General features: G+C 39.4%; 2 protein-coding genes across 7 annotated transcripts in view; both read right to left on the reverse strand.

Annotated features, from left to right (window-relative positions):
* sash1b (SAM and SH3 domain containing 1b) overlaps positions 1 to 5,661 on the reverse strand; it is a 46,880-nt gene extending 41,219 nt beyond the window's left edge. For all 3 annotated transcript variants that reach the window (XR_015709272.1, XM_087779869.1, XM_087779868.1), the window contains exons 1-2: positions 5,417 to 5,661; positions 3,656 to 4,199 (exon numbers count right to left, since the gene is read on the reverse strand). Coding sequence is in view for 2 of the 3 variants with exons in the window: in XM_087779869.1 (XP_087635995.1) it covers positions 3,656 to 4,135 (480 nt within the window). In the remaining variant the exon portion in view is untranslated. The remainder of the gene's footprint in view (positions 1 to 3,655; positions 4,200 to 5,416) is intronic.
* Positions 5,662 to 6,602: 941 nt separating this feature from the next.
* stxbp5b (syntaxin binding protein 5b (tomosyn)) overlaps positions 6,603 to 26,564 on the reverse strand; it is a 48,118-nt gene continuing 28,156 nt past the window's right edge. The window contains exons 12-29 of one of the 4 annotated variants that reach the window (XM_087780632.1): positions 25,714 to 25,861; positions 25,584 to 25,651; positions 25,471 to 25,511; positions 25,185 to 25,405; positions 23,471 to 23,655; positions 23,231 to 23,356; positions 17,903 to 18,054; positions 16,081 to 16,143; positions 15,954 to 16,010; positions 15,838 to 15,885; positions 13,335 to 13,385; positions 13,108 to 13,230; positions 11,683 to 11,922; positions 11,242 to 11,599; positions 10,482 to 10,647; positions 10,226 to 10,337; positions 8,797 to 9,017; positions 6,603 to 8,617 (exon numbers count right to left, since the gene is read on the reverse strand). In XM_087780632.1, coding sequence (XP_087636758.1) covers positions 8,576 to 8,617; positions 8,797 to 9,017; positions 10,226 to 10,337; positions 10,482 to 10,647; positions 11,242 to 11,599; positions 11,683 to 11,922; positions 13,108 to 13,230; positions 13,335 to 13,385; positions 15,838 to 15,885; positions 15,954 to 16,010; positions 16,081 to 16,143; positions 17,903 to 18,054; positions 23,231 to 23,356; positions 23,471 to 23,655; positions 25,185 to 25,405; positions 25,471 to 25,511; positions 25,584 to 25,651; positions 25,714 to 25,861 — 2,422 coding nt within the window. In that variant the 3' untranslated portion in view covers positions 6,603 to 8,575. The remainder of the gene's footprint in view (positions 8,618 to 8,796; positions 9,018 to 10,225; positions 10,338 to 10,481; positions 10,648 to 11,241; positions 11,600 to 11,682; positions 11,923 to 13,107; positions 13,231 to 13,334; positions 13,386 to 15,837; positions 15,886 to 15,953; positions 16,011 to 16,080; positions 16,144 to 17,902; positions 18,055 to 23,230; positions 23,357 to 23,470; positions 23,656 to 25,184; positions 25,406 to 25,470; positions 25,512 to 25,583; positions 25,652 to 25,713; positions 25,862 to 26,564) is intronic. The other 3 variants (XM_087780633.1, XM_087780634.1, XM_087780635.1) reach the window with 3 other exon arrangements.

A 26,564-nucleotide genomic window follows, 5' to 3' on the forward strand; every position in this document is an offset into this window, starting at 1 on the left:
ATCCAGCGAAAGATTTGGAAAAGAGCCGTTTTGACATTGTATCATCTGGCGAGATTTTAAAAGATCCTCACAAAGTACATTTATCGCGATCCCACGACGACCAAGAATGGAACCAAATTGAATTCTACTCCGGCCTTCTCATGGAAAACAACCTTTTTTTTGTTTTGCCTCAAACATAAAGAGGTCAACCATTATCGCAAAGTATTTTAAGGCTCCATTATGGAGACTTAAAAGACAAAACCCCAAAATGTCCAAGTTTTTATTCAACTTGGACGTTACAATCCGCTCTTAACAGACGGATTCCATACAATTTTTCATACAATAGCAGTAAATGATGACATGTTCCTCCGTCAAAAGGCAACATTTACTTTCTTGACTTCATCAAAAGAAGGTTGCGTCAAATAGATAAACTACATCCATGATTCAACCTAGTGTAGGGTCACGCCAAAAGTGTTCAGAAATAAAGTGATAGTATACAATATTGGAAATATGTGCGATATTCAATATTGGTGTCTTGAGTTGAGATATCGATATTAATGCGATATTTTTTTCTTTCACTTTAAAATGAAGCCACTCGCACGTAGCCATACTGACCTGCGCCAAGTCAGGTCGCCGGCAACATACGTTAGCATAGCAACCGAGCCTAGCAAGCTGCGCCGCACAGTTCACAGACAGACGGAGACGTAAACGACCACGAGACATAGAAGTACAAACTGACAATTTTACAGAACGTGACACCGATTGGTCGAAGTTAGCATTTAAGAAATGCTTGATTTATACAATAAAAAAAATAGAAATTATCGCACATGTTTTCGATATGCATGTCGCACATGCCAATATTGCAATATTGATATATTGTGCATCCTTACTACTCACCCTCATGCCGACTGAAAGTTGGGATTATTTTCAGAGTAATCTGTTGCTTAATAGACTTTTAAACGCAAAAATGTTTCGTAACTATTTATAATGTGGAGGCTTCAATACAAGATGGACGTCACAGACGAGGATGAGAATGTTTTCAAGTGTCTTTTTTGGACGAAGACAAAGACAACTGAGCTCCAGTCGCTAAATTTAAATGAACAAACACTTTTGTCTGTAACTCTAAAAAGGAGATACTCTCAAAATAATCCCAACTCTTAGTCGACATGACAGTGAGTAGAAAATGAGTGAAAGTGCAGCGATGGATTCACAACTCATCAAGACTTTGTGGGAAGAGAATTTTGAAAGATACATTTAATTAGTTTAATGGAAACGTATGGAATACGAGTGAAGATTCAAAGTCAAACTTTCCGATCTTCCTCGGCCGTTCCTGCAGCATCAGCATGAATCCAATGACCCGATGTGCTCTGTACGGACGTGTCGGACACGAGCTACACAAACAAAGTATCCATCCCTTCGGTCCAGTCGACACACAGCGTCGTTCTCAAATTAGCACTTGCAACATCCATAACTCTTTTTACGATCAGTTCTATTAAACCTGGCATCCCATAATGATCGTTCGTTCTTGATGAGATTTTTTTTTTCCTTAAAAACTGTCACCGTCCAATATAAACAGCCTAAAATGATTAGTTGGCAAGTGAACGAGGACGGCATCCAGGAGCGGCGTGTGGAGGCGGCGTTATATCAGCCATCAAATCTAGAATCCATCAATCACAGGCTCGACACTCGCCGACAGCCGCTTGTACATGAGCCAGGAAAACCAAGGAGGGTTTTTTTTGCCAGTCGCGTCACAAAATGTGCTGAGCGGGAGACGAGCCACCAAATTAGGTCGGAAAAGTCCATCAAATTAGCGGCACCATCTGCATCGCTTCGGCAGAGTAATCTGTGAAGTAAACATCCGTTATCGTGGCAGACGGAGCCATTGTCGTACTGCTCAGAAGGTTCTAAACCCCGGCTTACTGGGTTTATCTGGCGACTGGATTGATTCTACTGGGATCTGTGGGAACCAGCTTAGAATCCATATCGACGTACAGATTGTGTAGTGATTAGAAAGAGTGTGTTTAGCGAGAGTCATCTCGATCCAGGCTCCATAATGCCAACGTTATTCAGTCTTTGACTGGATTTTTCACAGATTCCTGTGAGGTTTTTACTAATTTATCTAAAAGTTTGTTGGTTTTATTTATCCGTGTGCACCATTACTGTGACTGGTAACTAATTTTCACCAAATCAAAGTATAGATCGTACTAAATGAGGCTAAAATTTGTTGGTTTTTTTACATTTTCTTGTGAATTTTCTTTCTCAATTAACACTCAGGTAATTTCTTTCATTAAGACATTTTTCTCACTAAAAACGTATGTTTTGTTGCTCATCAATTTTAATTTCTATAACTCATAATAATAATAATAATAAAAAGATTAATTAAAAAATAATTAAAATGGCTACAGAAGTGGTTTGTTAATATTGTCACACTCAATTTAGAAACATTTTTGAGTAACTTCTTTATTTTTTTCACCACATCTGTTTATTCCTGTAAGAAAACTAAAAAAAAAAGATGTTTTTTTTCAATAAAATGTGTTTAAAAAACAAGAAAGCAACAAACATTTTCACCCATTTTTTACTAGTTACTATCCTTAATTTTTTATGTCAAGGGTGTCAACGTTGGCCTTTTTTTCTACAAAATGTAACCAGAGCATCCAAGCGTTGTTGATTAGTACTTCTGTGGAACCGAACCATGTTTAATTTTTAATTTAGGAACAATTAAAATCCTGCATCAGTAAATACTTATGTATGAATAAAATGGTTGTCGCTCTCAAATGCTGTGTCTCAAATCACATACTTCCCTTAGTGCACTGTTTGGTATCCATTAGGATAGTCTACGTAAAGCGCTATATAAATAAATATTACTTACTTACTTACTTACTAACTAGTAACTAATTCTCCACAAATGACACGACAGCTTCTTCTTCTACTACTATTTAAGGATGATTTCAACCAGCTGTAGGAACACTATCGGCACCTGCTGGCAGCACGTTTGGTTTGGATCAAGAAATATGAGAAACAAATTATTGGCTAGATATTTACACCGGTATCAGCATAAGACGTGTGATCCTTCTTCAACTGCTGAAAATACACTAGTATATATATATATATATATATATATATATATATATATATATATGACGTAACTTCCATTTACAACGTCAACTTCACTTAGATGGAGTCATTTAGGGTAGAAAGTGTCCATACTCAGTTTTGTGGGTGTCTTAGTGACAATTTAGTGTGTATGGAGCACTACATCTCACATACTAAGAATTGAGACGCACTTATGCACTAAAAATACTATGTTTAAGCTAAAGTCTCAAAACTTTATTGACAACCGACCATTGGTCAACAGCAGCTCAGCATCACTTGCAGGTATGAATATAATAATTAGAAATTAACGTGTATGATTTGATATACGTGTAAGGGTTAACACATGTAGACATTTTCTCCCCTGATTTATGCTGCCATTTGATACCTTTTTTTGGCATTTGAAAAATACCCAATTACTTATTATAATCAAGGGGGCAGTAGCGGAATTTGATTTACCAATATAACCTTGTAGTTTAACTCTGTTCATTCGTTTTGAGCTACAAACGTTAGAAGCGCAGGAGCCACAGGGGCCACAGGGACGAGGCCCAGATGGCAGCACGGTGCCGTAACAAACCGCACCTACCTTGTACGAGTACGGAGCGTCTCCCAGGTTGATCCCGTCTTTTGACAGTTTATCCTTAATCAGCAGTTTCAGCCTCAGCCGTGGATAAGTCACAAAGTCGTTACAATCAGAGAACTGTAGGTTGTGGTTCCCCGGACACGAATCCAGGTGTTTCTCGGGGACCCTCTTGCGAGGCCTGCGCGGGTTTTCTTCTGCGTCTCCGTTCAACGGCAGGGTCTGCTGACAGGAAGCGTCCATAGGCTCCAGAGTGAAGTAATATCCTGACGCTTTTCGTTTGTCCTCGTACTTGAGCCGCCGGACGGCCGTGAGCAGCTGGTGTCTGTGGTACTGGATCCGAACGCCGATGGCGTCCAGGTCCGGCTCCCCGATCTGCTTGCAAACCTCCAGGTCATCGTAGCCGTTGTCCAGGAAGGACTCCACGTACTGGACCAGGTGGAGCTGGGACAGCCAGTCCAGGACGAGGCTCGGCCCCTGGCTCATCTTCGGACCCCTCGCTTCCTTTTAAGCGCTCATGGCCACGTGTCTCACGGCGGCTCGTCGACCCCTGCTGGACAGGTGAGGGAAGTTAACATCCAGAGATGCAACCGTGTTTAAAACAGACAACCTTGAGTCTTTAACTTTAACCATACGTTCAGAAAACGCAACGTTAAATAGGTTAAAAGGCATTATTAGTGTGTCATGTTTGTTAAAATGCAACGTTACACTAATCACTTCCATACACAATACACAATTTTCCACAGTTTCCAGCACAAAAAACACATTCTTGTAACTGTAACATTATTATTTGAACTTGAAACAGAGTTAAGTGCAAGAAAACAAAGTTAATGTACCTGTAACCAGGTGAGAAAAAGGTAGTAATACACATGCCTGACCTGTAGGTGGCATTTTATAGCCCTCGCAACAAGCAAATCTCACATTTCCTTTTTTAAAATCGAATAAAATTGTCGGTTATTGAAATTATATTTTAACATAACCACTATATACAATTTATGTTTTTGGCTAATGTAGTTTATTATTGTTATTAAAGCTACACTCTCAGTATTTGGATGAGTTTCTGATGTTACTGAGATCAATGGGATATTTTAACTACAAAAAATAACTTTATATAACATCTTGACTGGAATTTCAGTCTCTGTCGTTAGAAGTTGCTGCACATTTCCAAAATAATCTTCTTTAAGATGTTTAATTTTTGTTAAACCAAGTGCCATATTTTCACAGCAATAAGCTGCACTAAAATAATAAATTTGTAATAAAAAAAACATCAGGTAAAAACAGAAAATGTTGAAAAGATAAATTTAATAAAAATGAGTGTATTTTTAGTTAATTTAACCAAGAAAAAAGGAGGGAAAAAACGCCTTTTGATCATTTCTTAACAAGACATTCCTTCGGTGCAACTTTAAAAAAACGACTGTTGCAGCTTTTATTCATATAAACAATATATTTAACAAGTTTAAATTGTCAACATTTCTCCTCGTGTGGATAAAACAAAAACATAAATATCAAACGAGACCTCGGACAGGTGTCCAGATCACGTGTCTCAATCACCTCACCTGTCAGTCACGAGTTTTCATACTTAAAACAGATTTAAAACAAACATGTTGTAGTTTAAATAAAAGCTTCGGTGAAGGTAGAAAACACAATTGTTAAATTTGAAACTGACATTGAATCCGATTTAAAAGATAAACGTCTCCCTAAAATTAGACTTTAAAACTGTATTTTCCGGCTTTAATTCGATTTCCCAACGATTAAACCGCGACTCACCGCATCTTTAACCGACTTGTCCACACGTGGTGCCGGAAGTTCGGACCGAGGAATCCTCTTCGGTTCCGTTCAGTCCATCCTCTTTGTCTCGGTCCGCGGTTCCGCCACACATTGAAGCTGAAAAACTGTTTCCTGCGGCGCCTTTTTTTCTTCAGCCTCGCGCTTCAGCGGGAGAAGAAGGTTTTGTGTTTGTTTGTTTTTTAAAAAAGCGATGTTTGTGTTTAAAGAACGCGAGGCGAGGATTCCGGAGCAACTTTGCTGTTTCCTCAGTGACAACACGGCGGGACTGATGCTGCGGCTTCTTCAGCCGCTGCCGACTTCTGCTGCCCGGCGCACTCTGGCGACACCTGCCGGAGACTTGATGGATTACAGCCGCTTTCGACGATCTTGAAGATATATTTATTTAAAATCTTTCTTTAAGATGATACATTTAATATCGATATAAGGTCAAATCGAATGTATTTTAACTTAACTTAACGAAGAAAAAAGGAGGTAAAAACGCTTTTTTAATACAAGCTTTTAAGGCTATTATTGCAGCTTTAATTTATATCAATTACATATGTAACAAGTTTGTACAACGTTTCTTTTAATGTGAAAAACAGAAATATTGAACTAATGTTATTAAACGGTTTGTTTTGTTTCGTTCTGTGAACCAACATTGAATAATAAAATAAAAAACGGATGGAAAAAATACTAAATAAACAATAGCAGACAATTTACACACAAAGATTATTTTTTTTTTCTCTTGAAAATTAACAAATAAATGATATATTTAAATATATATTTTACCTGTGACTTTTTATTAAAGTTTTTTTGCAGCTGTAAAAGTGCATTATAGTATTAAAAAAAAAACTTTTTATTATCATATTCACGATATAATTTAACTGGGAATATATTTATTATAAAGACAAGAATAACATGAAATACTATATTTTCAAAAGCTAAAAAATGTGTTCGCAAAGTGTATATATTTAACAGTATCATTTCCGAGTCATATTTTTTGACATCATTTCTGAACTTAAATGATTTACAAACGGGTTCCAGACTTCTTGTTGGTATCTCCTGTGTTTTTATATTCTTAACTATAATATTATTATCATATTTAAACAAGGATCTCAGTCAAACTAGGGACAAAAACACAAGGGTTTAAAGGTTAAAGGTTGAAATAACGACAGAAAACCCCAGATCATGATTGGTTTTACATTTATTTTCCATTGCACAATAATACCTATATCTGTATCTACAATCTAAATTGTTTGTGGCAGCAGATTTAGTCAGACATCCATGTGAAATTTGTCTTTAACAAAACTGTACAACAATTCGCCTACAATGGGAAAATACTGCAATTCCACAGATCCCCGGACGACAGACGGATGTGAGGTGGCGCTCCGCTTCTCCCGCTCGTTTTGGGGCTTGTTTTTCGGGGGGGACGACGAGTAAATGAGTTTTTGTTCGACATGTTGGTAAATACAAACGGACGATGGTTGCTTCAAGTTTGTAAACACGTAAATATCATGCATCCTTCCATGTGCAAGAAGACGGTAAATATGTTGCAAACAGTTCCAAAGTCGAGGCCACACTTTGTCCAAAGAGTTTCCTTGCGAAGCTTGAAATGAAAATCCATCGTTTGTTGAAATCCATTTTTGATATATTGAAATTAAATTCTTCCAAATATATAAATATATTTAAGGGAGGATGAAAAGAGGAGCAACGTATGGCATGTTTTGGTCCGTTCAAAAAAACCACGTGGGACAAAAAAAAGAAAGAACGATGTTAAAGAAATCTTTCTCACTAGAGAAAATAGTGCAAAAAAACCCACATCGCTGCTCGTCCGCCCTGGGTTTCTCTCAGAAGTCTACAGTTGATTCGCTAAAAGAGTTTTGTCTCCAAACCGTGTCAATAATTCAACATTATTTTGGCATTAAAACTCTTCTACAGCATCTCAGGTCATTGACGAGGGGGGTCGGGATTTCCTGTTCCCCACTTCACACAGTTGATTTCCAGACTTGCGATAAAAATAAAAGACAACTCTGTGAAATTAAGCTTCTTTGGTGTCTCGAAAGAAAAACATGGAACCGCTCACGTGTCTGGTATGTACAACTTTTGGCAGCGATCTTGACTGACAGTTGGATTTCAGAACACACACATCGTCGACAAGCAGGTGGGGGAAAAAAAAACGCACACATATCTTCGTTGTGTGGTAGGTTAAGGACGCCATACACATATCCCTGAATATATGTATGTTCACAGAGACACACTAAAGGTAGCATAGATGAGATCATGCTTGCTACACACTAAGATAAACGAGACAAATTAAATTTAAAAAAAAAGCCAAAAGTCCTTATTAATATATTGATAGAATCTCAAAAACTTTTGATTGTAACCAAAATATACATTTAGGCAAGAGAGAATATAATACGTTCAGGGTGTTTCCAGTGTACCAACTCTTCATTTCTCCAGGATGTAAACGTGTCATGGGTAAACATTTTGTCGCACTTTTTCGTGCTGTTCTTTTAGACAGAAATAAATAATGCCCGACGCTTCTCTTCCGTCACGGATACGAGGCTTAAATAAAAGACAAAACCAGGGATGAACTAGTCGACTACCAGCCCTTAATTCAGCGACACAATCCTGACCTTTCCTGGACACACACACACACACATACACACACACACACACACACACACGACACTAACCCAGAAAAAAAACACACACCTTCATTGGTTCGAGTGGATTAAGGGGGCGGGGCTCTTCAGACTTTTCTCCTCGTTTACATCCACTTTGTTTGGCAGAAATTGCAGAGGAAAACAAAAAATAAAACAAAAAAAAAGTCAGGCCACCACAAGTACATGTTTGTAGAATCATCGTTCAGGGTTCGTAGATATACATGTATATATTTATATATATATATATATATGAGATATATGTGAGTGCATGTCGCCCTCCTCGGGGCCAGAGAGAGTTTCTAGTCCCTCGGGGTCGGTCGACGTTAGCTCGTCCTTCCGTCGACTGGAGGCGAAGCCGAGGGTGTGATATTTGTGCTGAGGGGGAAAAGCAAGAGTCTTTTTCTGAGAAGAGAAGACAAAGGGGGTTTGGCAGCTCTTCGGAGATGACGGGGTGTGCGTGATTCTGAAGCGTCTGAGGCTCACCACGCTGCCATCAGAGCTGGTACCACTTTTTGTCTTTGTACTTCACCATCATCTGCAGAGAAAGACGGACGTTTCAGGGGGAAAATAATCTACTATTTTCAATAAAAACATGGTTTAGTTATTCAATAGCAGCAGCACTGATGGTTTAAAACATTGTTTCTGTCGCCCCCTGGTGTCTTAAGAGTGTAACCGCAATGCTGTCAAAACAAGGGAGAAGAGGTTAACACTTACGACATGAGCGTGTTTGGAGAAGGAGTCCGCGCTGGCCATCATGGCGGCCGTCCTCTCCTCCAGCTCCCCCAGCTTCTGGCCTCGCTCGTCCAGGGCTATCCGGGCCCGCGCCAGGTCGCCCACCACCCCGGAGGCGGCGCCCTTCATGCCCTCCATGCCGCCGGGGCCGGGGATGTGCTGAGCCAGGCTGCGGGACGCCTTCCCGGCCGTCGTTTCACCGACTGGAATGGACAGTTAAACGTTAGATTTTCGACAATAACTTGTTTGTTTTTTTAAAAAGTTCCATTTATTGTGTTTGTTTATCTTTGTGTTGAAATTAAACTTCCGGCCACTAGATGGCAGCAGTCATTTTGTCCTCCACATCTAAAGGAATGATGAAATACTGCGAGATGACTGAGGACGAGAGGATACAGTGGACTGCAGACTTTTAAAGCTGATGTTTGGACATATGTTATATGTTATATGGTTGGACATACGTTTGAAAACAAATGAAAGCAGTTACGACTTCGTCAAGAGTCATGTGGTCTGTAAATACTACAACACCAGAGTCAAGTAAGCGACAATACTACACATATATACTTGTTACTACACTATCACAACACCAGAGTCAAGTATTGGACAATACTACACATATATACTTGTTACTACACTATCACAACACCAGAGTCAAGTATTGGACAATACTACACATATATACTTGTTACTACACTATCACAACACCAGAGTCAAGTACTGGACAATACTACACATATATCCTTGTTACTACAGTATAACAACACCAGAGTCAAGTACTCGACAATACTACACATATATCCTTGTTACTACACTATCACAACACCAGAGTCAAGTACTGGACAATACTACACATATATCCTTGTTACTACAGTATAACAACACCAGAGTCAAGTACTCGACAATACTACACATATATCCTTGTTACTACACTATCACAACACCAGAGTCAAGTACTGGACAATACTACACATATATCCTTGTTACTACAGTATAACAACACCAGAGTCAAGTACTCGACAATACTACACATATCCTTGTTACTACACTATCACAACACCAGAGTCAAGTACTCGACAATACTACACATATATACTTGTTACTACACTATCACAACACCAGAGTCAAGTACTCGACAACACTACACATATATACTTGTTACTACAGTATCTTGATAAAGTGTATCATGATACCAACATTTATGTCTACCATCCAATTTGCAACAAGGAAAAAAAAATCAAGAACGAAACCCATTTAAGTGTTCACGCATACTCATAGAACCGCAGTTATATACAGGTAACTGAACGGATTCCAAAAAATCATTTACATTGAAAACACTGTTTATGAATAATTAAACAAGGTATTGGTGATGTTGTGAGTCACTGTGAATCTAATTAAATCTCGGAGTCATACTCACATAGGTCCTCCCGGTCCAGAGAGGTGGCTCCTCCGCCGAAAAGACCTTTGAAGAACCCTCTGTTAGGAGCCTCTGGTGTCTCCACCGGCGTGAACAGCTCGCTGAGCATCTCCTGGAATTAGATGGATTTGATCAACTTTACTGAGGGATAAACAACATAAAACAGTGGAGGATATGTGGCTCCTTGACGGGAGAGGGTAGAGTCTCCGTTGAGGATGAGGTTCAGTGAAGAACCGTGAAAGGAAACGCTTCTCACCTGCAGGTTGTCGCAGGTCTCCTGGCTGTACGTTATCCTCTGGATCTCGGTGGCCGAGGTGAGGTACAGGGCCTGACCCAGGTTGGAGAAGCAGAAGGTTCTGGCTATCCTCATGTCGGTGAGCGGCAGGTAGTTGACGTCCAGCAGAGGCCGGAGACTTGGCAAACTGACACAAGGAAGACGGCACTTTTAACACTTTTGTTTATTCGAAAAAAATTAAACATGCTGCTTTAATTTAATTATAAATTAATAATAAATAATATTTATTTAAATGAAAGAGTTGAAAAATGATACATGTACTTTCAATGTAAAATACTGTTTATAGTTTTAAACATCTTTTTTTTTTTTAAATAAAAATAGAAAATACTTTAAACAATACCTTATTTAGTTAGTTTTAAATCTCTTATATTTATTTGACCCTCATTATAGCCCAACAAACCGAATAATTAGTAATGAAAAAAAACAGTTTAAAGAAAAGATTATACATATTTTGAATCAAAGATGACATTTATGTATTTATATTTCTTGATCTTCCCAACCTTTTATTAATTTGTTACTTTGCTTTTTGACCTTATTGTCAGATCTTAACTAAACTGTGTTAAACGAATAGTCCAATAAAACATGTTAAACGTCAATAAAAAAAAAAAGATCTTAAGATAAAACAACGTGGTTTGTAGGTAAAACATTTTTTTATGAATCTTTAAAACACAAAAGTCAATGACTCGACTGCACCGGCGTGTCACGCTAACAACCGTCCCACCTCAGAGTCATGATGTGACCGTTGGCACAGAAGCAGGCGATGCAGTTGGTTCCCGCCATCTGCACCACGTCGGCCCTCAGCACGAAGGAGGTCTCCGTGATGCTGTGTTTGTAGATGCGGGTCTGCGAGGGCAGGGCCACCACCTTGGCCTGCTTCTCCGAACACAGGACCGCCAGCTGGGCGTCCAGGCCGTCCTGCGACGAGGGAGGCGACGCCGGCCTCCTCCGCCGACTCTTCTCCTTCTCCTCGTCGGAGGCGTTCGGGTCGTACCACGGCTCGTACAGCGGGGGCAGCAGAGCGCCGCCGGCGTCCAGCAGGGCCATCGTCAGGATCCCCCCTTTGAGAGTCGCCACCGTGCCTGAGGAAGGAATCGGCCGTTTATTATGAGGGTGCTTTGCCGCCCAGCCACAGCTCTGGATCACTTTAGAATGTAGTTCTCACCACAAGACGACACGTTGACGGGCTGCTGCAGCCTCTGGTCGCCACCAGGTGGCAGGCTCACGGCCGTCATCAGCACCGACCCCTGGGTGGTCCCGACCAGCATGCAGGGTCCGACTGCCGTGTCCGTCTTCCTGGGGAAGCTCTCGCAGAAGTGAAAAGCGGAGATGGCCTCCCGACTCTCCCGGTCGATGCTGGTCACGCTGGAGCTCCGCGAGCGGTTGAACGCGTTGTCCTTCGAGTCTGGATGAGGAAGTGAGCAGAAGAGAAGAGCGGGGCAATGAATTCTGGGTAAGAAAAAAAAGTTACATTCAAATGTTTTAGTTCAGCACATTGAGAACATTGAGCCGTTTCTCTTTGGGGTTTTTTTTTCAAATCAGTTTCATAATAAACAGCCTCAATGTTCAAAACACATCGTCTTGAGATAAAAAGAGAAATAATTAATCAACAGAGCAACACTTTGGATCAGGGAACATTTTTCAATTTGACGCATTTGTTTTTTTGGAAACAGCATCTCTGACGATACGACTTTCACAAAATGACCTGTTTTCAACTTATATTTTATTAGATATTTGTGTTATTTGTTGTTTCCTTGACATTTTCTGTCATTTTTATGGCTTCATGACGATGCTAGCTAGCTAGCTTAGCTAGTTTCTTACGATGCTAGCAAGCTAGCTTAGATAGTTGATAAAGATGCTAGCTAACTAGCTTAGCTAGGTGATAACGATGTTAGCTAGATATCTTAGCTAGTTAATAATGATGCTAGCTGGATAAGCTAGTTGGTAACGATGCTATCTAAATTACTTATATTTATAAGATTTTTGTCTTACTTGTCGTTTCCTTCACATTTTTGGTCCTTTTTATGGCTTTGCTAACTAGCTATTATCTAAACTAGCCACTACTTTATAAAACACATTCAATTGTATCAATAAAATAAACGTACCTTCTTAAAGAATAAAGTGATTTAATTGGATTATTTGTATATATAAAGTTTTGTGAAATTAGCTCCTTGTTTCTGGCGCCCCCCGGTGTCCAATGCAGTCAAAACTAGACCTCTTGTGTCACTTTTTTCTTCAAAAGTGTCTCAGTCCCTTCAAGTTACGACTTGTACTCGGTGCTTTGTGATCTAGGAATAAATGTTTGTTCCCTGATGTAAAGTGTTTCAAGCCAAGAGTTACACACATCTTCAAACTGGAGACAACAGAAGATTCGCAGCAGGACCAGTGGAACATTCTCTGAGAAGACGCTGTGAGAACATTAGTGCCAGCCAAAGTCCAAAGCCCCGGCTGTGTGTGTGTGTGTGTGTGTGTGTGTGTGTGTGTGTGTGTGTGTGTGTGTGTGTGTGTGTGTGTGTGTGTGTGTGTGTGTGGGGTTAGTAGAACCCGTTAAATCCAACTTCAAGCCAGGCAAGGACCCCGGACCACTCACTGGTCTTGGGGCATGACTTAGCTCTACACAGCTCCCCCTTCTGGCTCATCCTCGCCACTGTCTTGTTCTCACCCTGGCAAGATAGCGCTTTCTTACACTTGTGTCTGTGTCGCGACCTCTGCTCTGCTCACGGTGCACACAGTGAAAACACATGTTATCATCCTTCTTTAGCGCCGGAGCCACAGAACCTGCAAGAAGACGTCGAGGGAGGGGGTTTTAGGTCTTACCCGGGTCTGGCCTGGCGTCACCAGACGAGCTAATTTTCCGTGACATCTTGGCTGAAAAAGAAACAATATTACCTCTCTTTTTTTTGTGATTCGTTGTTATTGGGGAGTAAGAAAACAAGGGATTATATTTGCTTGAAGTGCATTAAAATCAGAGAAATGATCAAGTCAAGGAGGCGGAGACGGGAAATGCAGAAACACCTGGAGGTTTTTTCTTGGAAGAAAGTGATCAAATTAGAGTTTAGTGCTTCAGTTACACCTCTAGTGTGGACGGATCTGTTTACTCTTTATTTAGAAATATAATTGTAATATGGCATCAAAAATAACATTTACAGTTTAGAAAATGATTACTTTTGTTTGCAGGTAAGACAATAAGAAATAAATGAACCAGTCGTATTTATTTGGACTATTAGTTTAACTCTGAAAAGAGACCAAAACAAATAAATAAACAAATAAAATGGGCTAGTTGATAACGATGCTAATAGAAAATGATGCAAGCTAACTAGCGTAACTAGTTGATATTGATGTTAGCTAGATAGCTTAGCTAGTTGATAATGATGCTAGCTAGCTAGTTAGACAGCTTAGCTAGTTTCTTACAATGCTAGCTAACTAGCTTAGCTAGTTGATAAGGATGTTAGCTAGATAGCTTAGCTAGTTTATAATGGTACTAGCTAGCTACTTAGACAGCTTAGCTAGTTTCTTACAATGCTAGCTAGCTAGTTAGACAGCTTAGCTAGTTTCTTACAATGCTAGCTAACTAGCTTAGCTAGTTGATAAGGATGTTAGCTAGATAGCTTAGCTAGTTTATAATGATACTAGCTAGCTACTTAGACAGCTTAGCTAGTTTCTTACAATGCTAGCTAGCTAGTTAGACAGCTTAGCTAGTTTCTTACAATGCAAGCTAGCTAGCTTAGCTAGTTGATAACGACGTTAGCTAGATAGCCTAGCTAGTTGATAATGATGCTAGATAGCTAGTTTGATAGCTTAGCTACTTTCTTACAATGCTAGATACCTAGCTTAGCTAGTTGATAACGATGCTAGCTAACTAGCTTAGCCAGTTTATTACGAGGTTAGCTCGTTGATAATGATGCTAGCTGGCCAAGCTAGTTGACAACGATGCTATCTAGATAACTTAGCTAGTTAATAACAATGCTAGCTAGCTAGCTAGCTTGCTGACCCCCTTTAAGAGACAGAAGCTGCATCACAGGAAGTGGGAGGTGACGTCCAGACAAGCTGCGGTCAGAACGCTGACTGAATGGAGTGAGCAGATGTACAGAGAGAATAAAACAGAAGGAGGAAGAGGAGGGAAGGAAAGATATCAGTAGCTGAACACGGCGCTGAAGCCCTGGAAGCAAAAAGTCACACCCACAAATGTCAATACCCACAAGGAGACAAGTCACTCAGGTCAGGGCTGCACCGTTGTTGAGTAAAGATCTGACAACATGTTACATGTATGAATATGAATATATTCATTTTTAACGATATATGAAATCAGAGCTAAGCCCATAATATATTTTTAAATTTCATGATCACGCTAAAAGTCATTCCACATCCAATTGAAAAATATTGGTTGAAACCCAGTTATACCATTTATATTATGTTATTTTTGAACTAAGACATACAAAATAATAATTTATATATTTGTTTAGTGTGTCATGTTTTTTACCTCCTTATCATTTAACAACAGGATGTCTGCAGCCAGCTAGCTAGCTTAGCTAGTAGATAATGACGCTAGCTAGCTAGCTTAGCTAGTAGATAATGACGCTAGCTAGCTAGCTTAGCTAGTTGATAATGATGCTAGATAGCTAGCTAGCTAAGTTAGTTGATAACAATGCTAGCTAGTTAGTTTAGATAGTTGAAAACGATGCTAGCTCGCTAGATAGATAGCTAAGTTAGTTGATAACGATGCTAGCTAGCTCAGCTAGTTGATAACGACGCTAAATAGCTAGCTAGATAGCTATTATTGTACAATAATTATAATAATAACCAAAATTAATATAGTTCTTGATAAAAATGAACAAAAAAGTGTTTAATTAAAACACTTAAAGTAACAATTTGGTCTAGTTTACGTAATTTTTCGACACATTTTTTTAGACTCAGTTGCACAGAATGAGCCAGCAGTATCACAGAGACTAGATGTGTCGATACAGTCTTGTGTTCTATATTCAGGATACAGTGCAACCCTGACCTCTGCGACAAAGAATCACAGAGCAGATTTTCTGAGCTTTCAAATGAGCACAAACGTTAAAAAACGTCAATTTGACTGGTGAGTTCGCTCGTCATCTTCCCAGCAAAGAAAATCTGTTGTGCGACTCATGCAAGTTGGCCCAGAACCATGATCCTCAGACCCCGAAGAAGCCCTCAAATTAGTAGTCAAGGCGAGAACACACACCGTGTTCTTTCATTGGCACAAGACGCACAGAAGATTGTGGCACAGTCTGGTTAGATCGCCGTCATTCAGAGGAGGAGGGAAAACGAAAATAAAAACGTTCTCTTGATACACTACCAAAGTCATTGGCAACACTCTTGGAAAACCGTCTGCTTTTGAACTTCACTGAAATCGAGGTTAAGACACGAGTGAGGCATGTGCGAGACGCTGAGGCCGACCGATGCTTACGATACCCTTTTCTATGAACCTCTGCTTCCGATCGTCGTCGGAATTGCACGGCGAGTTAGAGCCTAGTTGAAGTGACGACAGGTTAAGTTCCCTCCGAAACAAGCCGGGGTGGTCGCGGGCGGGAGGACTTACCTGAGGTGGGGGATTTGCAGCGATCCTCGGAGGCGTTGGTTCCATCGCCGGGATCGCAGAAGGCTGCGGGAGAAGAACACGACATCCATGAGGACCTTCGACGTGAAAGCTATCGGACCAAAGACAAGGATCGCTCTCTACACGTTTGTTTACTATCGTAGCTCTACTCACATCTAGCAGGAGTGAAAAAGGAGAAGACACGAAGGGAAACGACAGTCATGTAAGACTTACTGAAATGAGGCGAACGCAGTTTTTTCACAGACTCACAATACAAGTTAGAAAGTCCGGACATGCAAGACTTCACTGGAGGAAAGTCTTAAGAACGACAGAAACCAAAATGAGAGAGAAAAAATGAAAAGTAAACACATACAAATCAAGAAACTCAATCACACGTAAGAAAAAAGACAGAAAAAAGTATATTTATATAACAACTTTAGCTAGCTGGTTAGACAGCTTAGCTAGTTTCTTACGATGATAGCTAGCTAACTTAGCTATTTGATAACAATGTAAGCTTGAGAGCTTGGCTAGTTAACAATGATGCTAGCTGGCTAAGCTAATTGATAAAGATGCTAGCTAAGTAGCTTAGCTATTTGATTACGATGTAAGCTAGATAGCTTAGCTAGTTAATAATGATGCTAGCTGGCTAAGCTAGTTTTTAACCATGCTATCTAGATAACTTAGCTAGTTCATATCAATGCTGGCTAGCCAACTTAGCTAGTTTATAACAATGCTAGATAGCTAGCTAGCTTAGCTAGTTTATAACGTTGCTAGCTAGCTAGATAGCTTAGCTAGTTGTAAAGATAAAACAAGATATAAATAAATGTCAATTTTGATTGAAAATGTGCACAATATTTTCTTTATTTCTTCGACATCAGTTCTACTTTTATTGAAAGTCTCTGTTGATGTAGATCATTTCTAGAACTCTGGTATATTTAAAGGTCACATTGTAAACTACTTCTGTGACAAATTAATCTTTCTATATTTCTATATTTTTCACGTTACTCAATCAATATTCAAAAGCACTGTATCGATTTATAAAAATATATATATATATATTTATTGGCTTTTAAATCATATTTTATTAGTTTCATATTCATTTCATTGTTTAAATTCCAATAAAGTGTGTCAAATAAATTAATTATATGTTCTGTTAAAAATTAACATGCCAATATTCTCAGCATTTGTTCATTTTTGTGTTGCAATTAAACTTCACTCAGTCACTATGTAGCTAGAGGAACAATGAGATCCTGCGAGATCCCGGCGATGACTGAGGACGAGAGGATACAGTGGACTCCAGCAGCTTCTAAAGCCGATGTTTGGACATATTTAATATCCATAAAATCAACCGACAGAGAGTTGAACAATCACAAGATGTCACTGAAATACAGTGTCCACTTAAAACGTCAAAAATTGAAAAGTGGACCGAAAAAAATTGTATTGTGTGGTGGGATCCACTTTGACACATATGGTGAAGGAGATCCATTCATTAAAATTCATGTTTTTTAAATAACTAGTGATCTGAAGTAGACCTACTTTCGTATTTGAATATTTACGTTTTCTAAAGTCATTATTTTGATGCAAAAATTAAGGAAAATACATTTTGGCAAATTATCTCAACAGCGCCCCTTCAGGCCAAATGCGAACTTACACCATATTTTGAAAAGACTTCACTGATCTACTTTTAATGACTCTCGGTTTGTGAAGCCAGACACAAAACAGACAAAAAAGAGAATGAACAGATGGCGCTTCGGGCTGTGCTGCCCCCGTGTGGATGGATGCAGAAGTTAAAGCTGAAGATTGTTTTTAAAAAAGCGAGGCTCACCTCCGGAAGGCTGCCGGACTCTTCTAGGGGAGCGTGGCTGCCTCTGGTACGGGTCGGACGGGCTATAGAGCTCCAACGTTCCCATATTCAGGAGCAACGTTTTCTGGACGTAGTCCACCACCGCCAGACCGTTGATGTTCCCGAACACCACACTGAGGAGAGCAAGACATTAGGTTTCAGAGGACGTTTTAAAAATGTACATAAACAGGAGAAAATGTACATTTAATGAGCTTTAAAAATTAAATAATGGGTTAAAATACATTTAAAAGGATCAAAACTGTTGATCAAAGCAAACCATCAAACCAAGAACTATCTCACTCAGTGGTTCAAAATAAAGGTTGTGTATCATCAACATAATATTTCTAACTTCTGCACAGAAACAAAATGAAGGAATGTTTACCATTTTCTTTTTAAATGTCTCTGGTTGAGTTATACGGTTAGCAATCACTCTCTCGGGCCTAACTTTGGACAATTAATTCACATAGGAAACTTCATGAAGATGTTAAAAGTCATTTCCACATACAATTGAAAAATATTTGTTGAAAACTAATTAGTGAGACCAAAGTGTTATGTTTTTTAACACCATATATTTAATAACAGAATGTCTGCAGCTAACTAGATAGTTTAGCTAGTAGATAATGATGCTAGCTAACTAGCACAGCTAGTTTATAACAATGCTAGTTAGCTTAGCTAGTGAATCACGATGCTAGATAGCTTACTTAGCTAGGTATAATGATGCTAGCTAGCTATCCTAGCTATTTGATAATGATGCTAGCTAGCTAGCATAGCTAGTTGATAACAATGCTAGTTAGCTTAGCTAGTGAATCACGATGCTAGATAGCTAACTTAGCTAGGTATAATGATGCTAGCTAGCTAGCCTAGCTATTTGATAATGATGCTAGCTTGCTTAGCTAGTTGGTAATGATGCTAGCTAACTATCTAGTATTGTTATCGACTAGCTAAGCCATCTAGCTATCTAGCTACGTTAGACAGTTGATAATGATGCTAGCTAGCTAGAAAGCTAAGCTAGTTGATAACGATGCTTGCTAGCTAAGCTAGTTGATGACGACGCTAGATCGCTAGCTAGATAGTTTAGCTGATTGCTAATGATGCTAGGTAGCTAGATAGATAGCTGAGCTAGTGGATAACAATGCTAGCTAGCTAGTAAAAATTCAGTTGCACTTTACATTAACGTGATGCATCACAGAGTGGCAAGGTGAAGCTTAAAAAGTATCCATTATTGTATACTCTCTCTAATAGATAATGATGCTAGCTAGCTAGCACAGCTAGTTCATAACAGTGCTAGTTAGCTTAGCTAGTTTATCGCAATGCTAGATAGCTAACTTAGGTAGTTATAATGATGCTAGCTAGCTATCTTAGCTAGTTGATAATGATGCTAGCTTGCTTAGCTAGTTGGTAATGATGCTAGCTAACTATCTAGTATTGTTATCGACTAGCTAAGCCATCTAGCTAAGTTAGATAGTTGATAATGATGCTAGCTAGCTAGAAAGCTAAGCTAGTTGATAACGATGCTTGCTAGCTGAGCTAGTTGATGACGACACTAGATAGCTAGCTAGACAGTTTAGCAGATTGCTAATGATGCTAGGTAGCTAGATAGATAGCTGAGCTAGTGGATAACAATGCTAGCTAGCTAGTAAAAATTCAGTTACACTTTACATTAACGTGATGCATCACAGAGTGGCAAGGTGAAGCTTAAAAAGTATCCATTATTGTATACTCTCTCTAATAGATAATGATGCTAGCTAGCTAGCACAGCTAGTTCATAACAGTGCTAGTTAGCTTAGCTAGTTTATCACAATGCTAGATAGCTAACTTAGGTAGTTATAATGATGCTAGCTAGCTATCTTAGCTAGTTGATAATGATGCTAGCTTGCTTAGCTAGTTGGTAATGATGCTAGCTAACTATCTAGTATTGTTATCGACTAGCTAAGCCATCAAGCTAAGTTAGATAGTTGATAATGATGCTAGCTAGCTAGAAAGCTAAGCTAGTTGATAACGATGCTTGCTAGCTAAGCTAGTTGATGACGACACTAGATAGCTAGCTAAACAGTTTAGCAGATTGCTAATGATGCTAGGTAGCTAGATAGATAGCTGAGCTAGTGGATAACAATGCTAGCTAGCTAGTAAAAATTCAGTTACACTTTACATTAACGTGATGCATCACAGAGTGGCAAGGTGAAGCTTAAAAAGTATCCATTATTGTATACTCTCTCTAATAGATAATGATGCTAGCTAGCTAGCACAGCTAGTTCATAACAGTGCTAGTTAGCTTAGCTAGTTTATCACAATGCTAGATAGCTAACTTAGGTAGTTATAATGATGCTAGCTAGCTATCTTAGCTAGTTGATAATGATGCTAGCTTGCTTAGCTAGTTGGTAATGATGCTAGCTAACTATCTAGTATTGTTATCGACTAGCTAAGCCATCTAGCTAAGTTAGATAGTTGATAATGATGCTAGCTAGCTAGAAAGCTAAGCTAGTTGATAACGATGCTTGCTAGCTGAGCTAGTTGATGACGACACTAGATAGCTAGCTAGACAGTTTAGCAGATTGCTAATGATGCTAGGTAGCTAGATAGATAGCTGAGCTAGTGGATAACAATGCTAGCTAGCTAGTAAAAATTCAGTTGCACTTTACATTAACGTGATGCATCACAGAGTGGCAAGGTGAAGCTTAAAAAGTATCCATTATTGTATACTCTCTCTAATAGATAATGATGCTAGCTAGCTAGCACAGCTAGTTCATAACAGTGCTAGTTAGCTTAGCTAGTTTATCGCAATGCTAGATAGCTAACTTAGGTAGTTATAATGATGCTAGCTAGCTATCTTAGCTAGTTGATAATGATGCTAGCTTGCTTAGCTAGTTGGTAATGATGCTAGCTAACTATCTAGTATTGTTATCGACTAGCTAAGCCATCTAGCTAAGTTAGATAGTTGATAATGATGCTAGCTAGCTAGAAAGCTAAGCTAGTTGATAACGATGCTTGCTAGCTGAGCTAGTTGATGACGACACTAGATAGCTAGCTAGACAGTTTAGCAGATTGCTAATGATGCTAGGTAGCTAGATAGATAGCTGAGCTAGTGGATAACAATGCTAGCTAGCTAGTAAAAATTCAGTTACACTTTACATTAACGTGATGCATCACAGAGTGGCAAGGTGAAGCTTAAAAAGTATCCATTATTGTATACTCTCTCTAATAGATAATGATGCTAGCTAGCTAGCACAGCTAGTTCATAACAGTGCTAGTTAGCTTAGCTAGTTTATCACAATGCTAGATAGCTAACTTAGGTAGTTATAATGATGCTAGCTAGCTATCTTAGCTAGTTGATAATGATGCTAGCTTGCTTAGCTAGTTGGTAATGATGCTAGCTAACTATCTAGTATTGTTATCGACTAGCTAAGCCATCAAGCTAAGTTAGATAGTTGATAATGATGCTAGCTAGCTAGAAAGCTAAGCTAGTTGATAACGATGCTTGCTAGCTAAGCTAGTTGATGACGACACTAGATAGCTAGCTAAACAGTTTAGCAGATTGCTAATGATGCTAGGTAGCTAGATAGATAGCTGAGCTAGTGGATAACAATGCTAGCTAGCTAGTAAAAATTCAGTTACACTTTACATTAACGTGATGCATCACAGAGTGGCAAGGTGAAGCTTAAAAAGTATCCATTATTGTATACTCTCTCTAATAGATAATGATGCTAGCTAGCTAGCACAGCTAGTTCATAACAGTGCTAGTTAGCTTAGCTAGTTTATCACAATGCTAGATAGCTAACTTAGGTAGTTATAATGATGCTAGCTAGCTATCTTAGCTAGTTGATAATGATGCTAGCTTGCTTAGCTAGTTGGTAATGATGCTAGCTAACTATCTAGTATTGTTATCGACTAGCTAAGCCATCTAGCTAAGTTAGATAGTTGATAATGATGCTAGCTAGCTAGAAAGCTAAGCTAGTTGATAACGATGCTTGCTAGCTGAGCTAGTTGATGACGACACTAGATAGCTAGCTAGACAGTTTAGCAGATTGCTAATGATGCTAGGTAGCTAGATAGATAGCTGAGCTAGTGGATAACAATGCTAGCTAGCTAGTAAAAATTCAGTTACACTTTACATTAACGTGATGCATCACAGAGTGGCAAGGTGAAGCTTAAAAAGTATCCATTATTGTATACTCTCTCTAATAGATAATGATGCTAGCTAGCTAGCACAGCTAGTTCATAACAGTGCTAGTTAGCTTAGCTAGTTTATCACAATGCTAGATAGCTAACTTAGGTAGTTATAATGATGCTAGCTAGCTATCTTAGCTAGTTGATAATGATGCTAGCTTGCTTAGCTAGTTGGTAATGATGCTAGCTAACTATCTAGTATTGTTATCGACTAGCTAAGCCATCTAGCTAAGTTAGATAGTTGATAATGATGCTAGCTAGCTAGAAAGCTAAGCTAGTTGATAACGATGCTTGCTAGCTGAGCTAGTTGATGACGACACTAGATAGCTAGCTAGACAGTTTAGCAGATTGCTAATGATGCTAGGTAGCTAGATAGATAGCTGAGCTAGTGGATAACAATGCTAGCTAGCTAGTAAAAATTCAGTTACACTTTACATTAACGTGATGCATCACAGAGTGGCAAGGTGAAGCTTAAAAAGTATCCATTATTGTATACTCTCTCTAATAGATAATGATGCTAGCTAGCTAGCACAGCTAGTTGATAACAGTGCTAGTTAGCTTAGCTAGTTTATCACAATGCTAGATAGCTAACTTAGGTAGTTATAATGATGCTAGCTAGCTATCTTAGCTAGTTGATAATGATGCTAGCTTGCTTAGCTAGTTGGTAATGATGCTAGCTAACCTGCTAGTATTGTTATCGACTAGCTAAGCCATCTAGCTAAGTTAGATAGTTGATAATGATGCTAGCTAGCTAGAAAGCTAAGCTAGTTGATAACGATGCTTGCTAGCTAAGCTAGTTGATGACGACGCTAGATAGCTAGCTAGACAGTTTAGCAGATTGCTTATGATGCTAGGTAGCTAGATAGATAGCTGAGCTAGTGGATAACAATGCTAGCTAGCTAGTAAAAATACAGTTACACTTTACATTAACGTGATGCATCACAGAGTGTCAAGGTGAAGCTTTAATAGTATTTATGTAATTATTGTTACATAACAATAATATTAGTAATTGTATTATTAGCCTAGCAAATACAATAATTATTAGCTTAGCTAACTTTAAACAGATATGTAACCTACTATATTAATTTCAAATCCAACTATTCCCTTTAAATACTGAACCACATGTTAAAAGTCTGGATCACTTACAGGCCGTACGAGGAGTTGACGCCCAGGCTGGTGATCTGCTGAGGCGGCTCGCCACTCACCCACACCAGCTGCACCACCAGCTCCACCTGGTAGCCCGGAGACTGCTTCAGTGGAGAGCTGCGCACCCTGAAGCAGAAAGTGGGATCAGACGGGACCCCCCCGAGGAAAGAGCCTCGCCACACCGACTCCTAACGCCCCTCGCTCTCATCTTATCTCTGCCATAGACGCTTGAAAACCTACTGCAAACACGGGATGTTGTCGCGAGGACCGTCGGAGGAGTTGCTGGTCGTGGACTGCTGGGTCGGGAGTTCGCTCTCCTGGGGGCTCTGGGCGGCTCCCGGGGTGGACAAGGTGGGGGTTTGATCCCCGCCGGGTTCAGGAGAGTCCACGTCGCTCAGGTCACACTGCATCCGCACTTCCAGGAGCTGTCGAGCAAACGGTTTTTTTATTCCATTGTTCCAGCAAATCCTTTTCAATTCAACTTTATTGAAAGCGTCAGATCATGACAGACTTAACGACACTTCATAAGAGAAGAAACTTCCGGCCCCAGCGACGACTGAGGACGAGAGGATACAGTGGACTCCAGCAGCCTTTTTGGTCCTTTTCAAGACAAACTTTCATGAAATTATCTTCTATTGATGTTTAATTTGTTACGATCTTTCCTCTCTTGAATTAAACCCTTATTGAATTGAAATAATAATAATTTATTTTAATTAAAACTTTTAAAATAACTTTTTCTTTAATAATTATTTTCATTTCTTGTCCGTCAAGGTAAATCTAAAGACACAGAGTAAGAAACAAAGTGATTTAATATCATATTTACTTTTATTGTAAGAGGAAGAAACGGGTAAATTAAAAACCGAAGCTAGTTTTAATCATTATTCGTATAATTTTTTGGATTTTTCTCATTGTATTAAGACTGTTTTTGTTCTGGGCGGGTTCTATTTACCATCATCTGGTAAATATTCAAAGCGTTCATTCATCTTTGTGTAGCAGTTATACTTCCGTCCACTAGATGGCGGCAGTCACTATGTCCTCTGCCGCTCAAGGAACCATGAAATCCCACGTGATGACTGAGGACCAGAGGATACAGTGACTCCAGCGGCTTTTTAAAGCTGATGTTTGGACATATTTTGGTTAGAAAACAAATGAAAGCAGTTACAACTGAGGACGAGAGGATACAGTGATTCCAGCAGCTTTTAAAGCTGATGTTTGGACATATTTTGGTTTGAAAACAAATGAAAGCAGTTACTACTGAGGACGAGAGGATACAGTGACTCCAGCAGCTTTTTAAAGCTAATGTTTGGATATATTTTGGTTTGAAAACAAATGAAAGCAGTTACAACTGAGGACGAGAGGATACAGTGACTCCAGCAGCTTTTTAAAGCTGATGTTTGGACATATTTTGGTTTGAAAACAAATGAAAGCAGTTACAACTGAGGACGAGAGGATACAGTGACTCCAGCAGCTTTTAAAGCTGATGTTTGGACATATTTTGGTTTGAAAACAAATGAAAGCAGTTACAACTGAGGACGAGAGGATACAGTGGACTCCAGCAGCTTTTAAAAGCTGATGTTTGGACATATTTTGGTTTGAAAACAAATGAAAGCAGTTACTACTGAGGACGAGAGGATACAGTGACTCCAGCAGCTTTTAAAGCTGATGTTTGGACATATTTTGGTTTGAAAACAAATGAAAGCAGTTACAACTGAGGACGAGAGGATACAGTGGACTCCAGCAGCTTTTAAAAGCTGATGTTTGGACATATTTTGGTTTGAAAACAAATGAAAGCAGTTACTACTGAGGACGAGAGGATACAGTGGACTCCAGCAGCTTTTTAAAGCTGATGTTTGGACATATTTTGGTTTCATTTCAATTACGCCAGAGCTCTTATGTTCTGGCAACACCTCACCACCTTTTTTAATAAATACTAAATATGAAATTCTTGACTCACCTGTACGACCTCGGTGGTCACTTCCTGTTTGCTGAATCTGTAGACGATGACGTGAGCCGACACCCCGGCCACCGCCAGCATCCGGCTCTCGGGGCACCAGCACAGGGTCTGGATGGCGAAGGGGTCTTCCTCCACGATGTCGGCGTTGGCCTTGTCGTCCCTGCCGCGCGCTCGCTCGAACACCTTGGCGGTCTTCAGCTTGTAGAGCACCTGCAGCATCACTGCGACGCAAACACACGGTCGGCGCTCGGTCAACACTTCGGATCCTGTCGATCAAACTACTCACGCGCGGACGCATCCCAGAACTTGATGGAGCCGTCGGCGTGTCTGTTTCGAAGGAAAAAAACAACATGTCAACTACATGTGACGATGTTTGACGTGAACACGTGACCTGCTGACCCAGTGATGATGATCTCCGGGTAACTCTGGGACCCTTGACCCCAGTTTCCTCCACTCACAGGCCACTCCTGAGAGATAAAACAGCACCAAATCAACAAATGTATTCTAAATTAGCCTTTAATTGATTTACCTTTTTGCTGTATCCTTGTCTCTTCTGCCGGCTGCCGACGGAGTAAAGTGCAGGGATGAGTTCCGCGGGGCAGTCGGCGTAGTACTCGCAGCAGGTCACCGGAGACTCGTGGATGCTCAGGGGGTACGGGGTCTCAAAGATGGGATACCTGCGGATCAGGAGAAGATAGTTAGCTTTGAAAACAAACTGAAGGAAGATAGAAATAGTAAGGAAAGAGTAAGTAGTAAGTAAGTAATATTTATTTATATAGCGCTTTTCGAGACCAGGGTCACAAAGCGCTTAAACAATCAAAACAATACTCAAAAAAGTACATACTTTAAAAAAGAGGATAAAAAAAAAAGAGGATTAAAGAGGATGTGGAGAGGGAAAGAAGATGTATTTGGAAAGAGAGAAAAAAGAAAATGATTGTCAAAAAAATATATTGGGAAAAGTGTAATTAAGTATTAAAAAAGGGTGAATATGAAGTGGAAAAGGAAATAAGAATTATAAATGAAGAAAGTATTCAAAATGGAGTCACATGAGAAAGAGACAAATTATATAGACATTTAAAGGAGTTAAAAAAAAGAAGAGTAGATATAAAAGAAAAGAATGAGGAATAAGGTGAGAAGATGAAAAGCAGGGCAGTAAAATTAGGAAGCTAAAAAAGGGAAAAAGGAGAAGTGGAAAATAAGAATAAGAAATGAGTAAAAAGGAAAATGAACATGTAGTGGGAGAAACGTGAGGAGGGAGAAGAGAAAGAAAAGGTCAAATAAAGTAATAAGGAATATAAAATAAATGTAAATAAAGAACAACATATAGAAAAAATATGATTCAATGTTTTCATTTCATTGCTTTTAGTAAAATCGAAAATA

This window comes from Callionymus lyra, chromosome 18, assembly GCF_982586985.1.
Source record: "Callionymus lyra chromosome 18, fCalLyr1.hap1.1, whole genome shotgun sequence".
Classification (NCBI taxonomy): domain Eukaryota; kingdom Metazoa; phylum Chordata; class Actinopteri; order Syngnathiformes; family Callionymidae; genus Callionymus; species Callionymus lyra.